Raw genomic sequence first — 6,477 nt, forward strand, 5'->3', positions numbered from 1 at the left:
CAGAGCTCTAGGTTCAAGTTTGTCTTGCCTAATATGAGCATAAGCTAAACATCCAAATACTCTAAGTCTGTCGAAATTAGGTGGATTTTTCGACCAGAATTCTTTAGGTGTTCTTATCCCCAGGGTAGTCGAAGGGCATCTATTTATCAGGTAAGCCGTAGTCATAGCAACTTCTTCCTAAAACACCTTCTTTAATCCCACGCTAATCAACATGCACCTCACTCTTTCCAGAATGGTTCGATTAAATCTTTCAGCGAAACCATTTTGTTAGGGAGTTCCTATCGTAGTTTTGTGTCTTGCAATACTAGACGCGTCAAATAGCTGTTGAAAGCCTCATTGCAAAATTCAAGACCATTGTCGGTCCTCAACCTCTTAACCTTTCTGCTAGTTTGGTTTTCGACCAGGGTCTTCTAACTTTTGAAATTTTCAAAAGTATCATCTTTAGCTTTCTGAATGAATACCCATAACTTTCTGGAATAATCATCAAATATGGATAGGAAATACTTTGCACCTGAGTGTGAAGGATTCCTTGTAGGCCCCCAAATATCAACGTGAATGTAATCAAGGGATCCATGTGTTCTTTGTTTACCTTTTTTAAACTTCATTCTATAGGATTTACCAAATACACAAGGTTCACAAAACTCCAGTTTTTCTATCTTGTTGTCACACACCAGATTTTGTTTCGACAATTCGACCATGCCTTTTTTATGACATGGCCAAGTCTCTTGTGCCATAGCTTAGTCTTCGACACAGGTTTTGTGGATGCCCCATATGCTGAACCGCTTACAACCTTAGCCTTAAGGGTATACAAGCATTGTTTCTTCATGCCTCCAAAGACTTCTTTCGACTCCTCCATTACCCTTAGGATACTTTGATCTCCTTTAAAAACATATCCTATCTTGTCGAATTCATCAAGAGAAATCAAAATCCTCTTAAGATCAGGTACATACTTGACATCAATCAATAATCTTATTGACTCATCATGGAGTTTGAATCACACGGATCCAATATGTGAGTGCAACTTCCATCAGATGTATTTTGCATGATGTCAAAATTATGATACTTTAGCGTTAATTTACATTGGATGGTATCCTCTGATTGTCCATGTGCATCTTAGCATTAGGATTCATAAAAGTATTTGTAAACAATTTAGAAAGGGTTGCATGCATTATAAATGATTTAGAAAGGGTTTCATACATCAAAAACAAGTTTTTATGGGAAAACAACCTATGTGTTGACTGCATAAGTCGACACATGTACTGCATTTTTAAAGCTTGTTTTATATGCTGACTGCATAGGCTGGCACATGACATTTATAGGTCGGTCTATACGATTTTTAGGTTGGCACATGTGCTGAATTTTAAAGTCATGTGTCGACCTATACGATGAATTTTTTCAAAAATTCATATTTTTCTAAAGTTTTGTGCATTTCTTTTTGCCTCGATTCACCTATGCATATAAATACTTCATACATGCATCATTCTATAGTAAGGTTTCTAGAGTGAGTAAAACCTACATGAATCCAGGATTTCAAAGCATCTCATCATCTTCAACTCAATCTATGCATACACACAATCAAACTACAGATAACCATTTTTTGATTGGGTGCCATCTAGATTAGGATTGATAATGTCCAATTAGGTTTTTTGTACCAAGAATATTGGGTTGAGATCTTTGAGGGATTCAAATAAGAAAACCTAGGTGGGGTTTTCCTTCAAGATCTTTAGGGTTTGAAGGTTTTGGATATGCAATTCGGATCCGATCAAGTGAAAGCCTTGCGACTAGGTGTGTCGTGCAAGGGAGTAGCATGAAACAGTGGATCGTGTTGACAAATATTGGGTTCAAGAAGTGTGTGCTTGGGATTAATTCGGTCGAGTGAAAGCCTTAAGACAATGAGGTCGTGTAAGGGAGTATCAACAACAAGTGAATTGAAGCGGCATTCTTGGTGTCTTGATCAATCTTTGATCAAGGTTTTTGAAGGTGCTAGAGTCAAGAACAAACTTAGGGTTTGTGGGATTTGATCTCTCATCTCTTGTATACATACATTTGAAAAGTAAGATTTATTATAATAATATCTCAATTCGAATTCGAGTTGAGGAAAGACGTACCCATAGCGAGGTCAATTGGGAAACTTCCTAAACAAATCCTTGTGTACTCTCTATCTCTCTCTCTCTCTCTCTCTCTCTCTCTCTCTCTCTTTTATTTTTCAATTTGCAAATTTTCGATTAATTTGATCAACGGATCAACATAGTTTGGATCATGATTTTGATTACATTTTGAATCTTATTTTTTATTTATTGATCACTAACCATTTGGTTGTGATTGGATTTCTTAGAACAACAAACATCATATAAAATTCCAAACTTTGTTTTTCGCACATCAAGTGTTTGACAAATTGTTTGACTTGTTTTTTTTTGTATGGATATCATTAAAGATATCCTTTTACTAATGTAGAGTATTCAATTAGTTGTGCTCAATTGTTGTTGATTGACTTGTGGATTATTATCATAACATTGACACCTTTATGTATATCCGGACTATTCAATAGTAGGTTCAGTTAGACGATTTTTGACCCGAAAAATATTTGAAACTTGCTTCCGCGCCATAAATTTTTCTAAGTCAAAGTTTTGGATAAATTTTTAACTTGGGATTTATTCACCCCCCTCCCCCCCCCCCCCCCCCCCCCCCCCCCCCCCCCTTCTAGATTTAGGCCTACCGTATAAAAAGTGGTATCACAAGCTCCAGTTGTTTCCGGTCTTAATATTAGATTATTAGATAATGGCTACAAAATCTAAATGGCCGTATAATAGAGCATCTATTTTCACCAACGAAAATTATGGCTATTGGAAAGCTTGTATGTGTATCCATGTCAACTCCATTGACAAGGGTGTATGGGATGCAATCATCAATGCTCCAAATGAAATTACTATGACCAATGGTGAAGGTGTCACCATACAAAAACCGGAAAGTCAATGGAACGATAATGATAGGAAGTTGTGGTCTCATGATTGGAAAGCAAAAAATATTCTCATATACGTAGTAGGTGTTGATGAGTATTATCATGTTTCTCATTGTGAAACCTCCAAAGCTATGTGGGACACATTATAAGTTTCCTATGATCCAACTAATGAGGTCAAACAAACTAGAGTCAACACATTCAACCAAGAGTTTGAACTCTTTCGTATGAAGCATAGTGAAACCATTGTCGAAATGAAAAAGAGATTCACACACCTTATTAATAGATTGAATGCTCTAGGTAATCTTATCTCTAATGTTATTGCTACTAACAAGGTTTTAAGATGTCTTAATAGGGAATGGGAACCCAAGGTCATCGCTATTAAAGAGGCAAATGATCTTAAAGCACTTGATATCACTACCTTGTTCGGAAAATTGGAAGAGCATGAGCAAGAACTCACTTTCTTGGAGAAACATGAAAAAGAGTATGAAAAGAATATGGAGAAAGAGAAAGGTAAAGACAAGGAAGAGGTGAAAAACTCCATTGCTCTAAAGACTTATAGTTTCAAGTCCTCAGAGAATGAACCTAGTGAGTGTGAAGAAAAGGATGACAAGAACTCCGATGATGATGATGATGATGATGATGATGTTGGGCTATTTGTCAAGAGATGCCAAAGGTATATTCAGAAAAATATGTAAGAACAAAAATTGTTCTACAACAGATTCCATGATTTTGATGATAACAAAGGATGAAACCAAAAATGGCACCCTAACGAAAAGTTTCTAAGTGTGCAGGGTTCTAAAGAAAGAAGGAAGAAATCTGATGATGTCATCAGATACAGAACCAGATCAGATACAAATTATCAGAAGATAAGAAGCATCTGAAGTAGAAACACGTTCAAGAAAGTCTAACTTTGAGCAAAACAGCAAAGTATCAGAAGCATCTGAACAAGAAGTAAGCTCTAGAAGTTCTGACTCTGATCAACGCTATCTCTAAACTCCAGAACTTATCAGCGCTATCTGAAGAATCCATCAGAATCCAAAAGAGATCAACATCAGAAGCAAGACTCCAAGATTCTCAGATACACGAAGACTCTGATCATGGAATTGCTAATTATGAAAGAGTAACGTTAAAGTCAAGTAAGGGTTTGCAAATGGATTTCCTAAAGAGACGTTAATCTCCAATTTCAATAAAGAAGATACTATATGTGGTAAGTAGTCATTTCAAGGAGAGAAAGTTATCCTGCAGAAGCTATTTAAGTGATGGCGTAAATTCATTTTAATATCCACCAGTTTCAACCACTACTTCTCTTCTATATAAAGGACTGCAAATCAACATTCAGTACACACACATACAAAGAAAAATTATACTGAAACATCAACGCTCAAGAAAACACTCTTGCTCTCTAAATCTTCACGAAGCTTTTGCTTATAACGTGAATCACTTTGTTCTTACTATTGTAATACTTGCTTATCTTAGAAGCACTCTAGATTACATAAATCTTTTATCTATTGTTTTTTTATTTCCTCAAGTGACTCTGTGTAGTCTGTATACTTGAGAGGACTAAGAGATCTTTCTCTTAGACGTTGTTTGTAATCTTTCAAGATTAGTGGATTAAGTCCTTGTTAAAGGCGAAATCACCTCGGCCGGGTGGACTGGAGTAGCTTTGTGTTATAAGCGAACCAGTATAAAATCATTGTGTGGTTTTCTTTTTGAAAAAGCGCTTATTTTTCTAAACAATTCAAACCCCCCCTTTCTTGTTTTTCTCACCTTCAATTGGTATCAGAGCTCCGACTCTGTTATTGATTTTCTAATCAAACACTTAACAGTGTAAAGAGATCCAGTACGAGAAAAACTATGGCCCACTCAAATGAAAAAGATAGTTACAATGTTAAGCCTCCTGTTTTTGATGGAGAGAAGTTTGACTACTGGAAAGATAGAATTGAAAGTTTCTTTCTGGGTTATGATGTTGACCTCTGGGACATTGTCACAGATGGATACACACCTCCAGTCTTAGAAAATGGAGCTGAAGTTCCCAGAAATAAGATGTCAGAAGATCAGAAACGTGTCTTCAAAAATCACCACAAGGCCAGAACCATACTTCTCAATGCTATATCGTACAACGAATATGAAAAGATCACCAACAAAGAGACAACCAAAGATATACTTGACTCTCTGAAGATGACTCATGAAGGAAACTCTCAGGTCAAAGAGACAAAGGCTCTGGCGCTTATCCAGAAGTATGAAGCCTTCAAAATGGAAGATGACGAAGCTATAGAGGCTATGTTCTCTAGATTCCAAACTCTTATTGCAGGTCTCAAGGTTCTAGACAAAGGATATACAACTGCAGATCACGTCAAAAAAATAGTCAGAAGTCTGCCAAAGAAATGGAGACCTATGGTTACTGCTCTGAAACTGTCAAAGGATCTGAACAATATCAGCCTTGAAGAACTTGTCAGTTCCCTCAGAAGCCATGAGATAGAACTAGAGGAAGATGAGCCTCAGAAAAGGAACAAATCCGTAGCATTAAAGTCCACATATGAAAGACGCAAACCTGACAGAACCAAAGCTCTCCAGGCAGAAACTGAAGATACTGATGACTCTGAACCAGAAGATTCGGATGATGAAGAAGAATTGTCCCTCCTGACCAGAAGAGTTAAACAACTCTGGAAAAAGAGAAACAACAACTTCAGAAGATCAAGACCCAGAGGGGATCGATCTGAATCAACCTTCAAAGGTAAAACTAACAAAGATATTACTTGTTATGAATGTAAAGAAACAGGTCACTAAAGGAATGAATGCCCCAAGCTAAAGAAAGACAATCCTAGAAAAGAAAGTTTCAAGAAAAATACCTTCAGGACAAAGAAAGGATTAATGGCTACCTGGGATGATAGTGAATCTGGGTCATCAGAATCTGACTCTGATGAAAAGGCCAACGTGGCACTTATGGCTACCACATCCAGGAGCAGCTCAGATGAAGAATCTGAAGAGGTATTTTCTGAACTCTCTCGATCTGATCTAGAATCATGCTTGTCAGAAACTCTTAGCTCATATCAGAAACTAAAACAAAAGCTTAAAAATATAAAAGGCTGTTTTAAAGCAAAATTTGAAGAATGTGGCAAACTTGAGATGACAATTCTAGCACGAGAAGATACAATCAGATCTTTAACACTAGAAAGAGATGGAGCAAAAAGAAAAAGCTTAGAATTAGAAGAAGCGTTGTCTCAAGCACCACAAACTTCAAATAAAATTATTTTTGAATACGAAGAAGCCTTTCAAGAATTTCTGAAAAATGGAATAGATAGGAGTATTATGGCATCCATGATTTATGGAGTAAGTCAGAACAATAAAAAGGGAATTGGGTATGATCCTAAGGAAGATAAAACTTCTACCAGTAACCAACTTAAGTCTCCCTTTTCATATCACTATACACACACACAAGAACAAAAATTTAAAAATGCTAGAAAACCCAAAGTTATAAGAAACTCTGGGAAAACTAATCTGAAAGGACCCAAGAGATT

The 6,477-nt window shown here is 36.6% G+C and overlaps 1 protein-coding gene across 1 annotated transcript; it reads left to right on the top strand.

Annotated features, from left to right (window-relative positions):
• Nucleotides 1–3,210: 3,210 nt before the first annotated feature.
• On the top strand, nucleotides 3,211–3,654 carry LOC127094424 (pre-mRNA-splicing factor CWC15-like). The gene has a single exon (XM_051033260.1). It carries the CDS (start codon nucleotides 3,211–3,213, stop codon nucleotides 3,652–3,654), a length of 444 nt encoding a protein of 147 aa, XP_050889217.1.
• Nucleotides 3,655–6,477: the final 2,823 nt, after the last annotated feature.

Source organism: Lathyrus oleraceus, chromosome 6, assembly GCF_024323335.1.
Source record: "Lathyrus oleraceus cultivar Zhongwan6 chromosome 6, CAAS_Psat_ZW6_1.0, whole genome shotgun sequence".
Taxonomy (NCBI): Eukaryota; Viridiplantae; Streptophyta; class Magnoliopsida; order Fabales; family Fabaceae; genus Lathyrus; species Lathyrus oleraceus.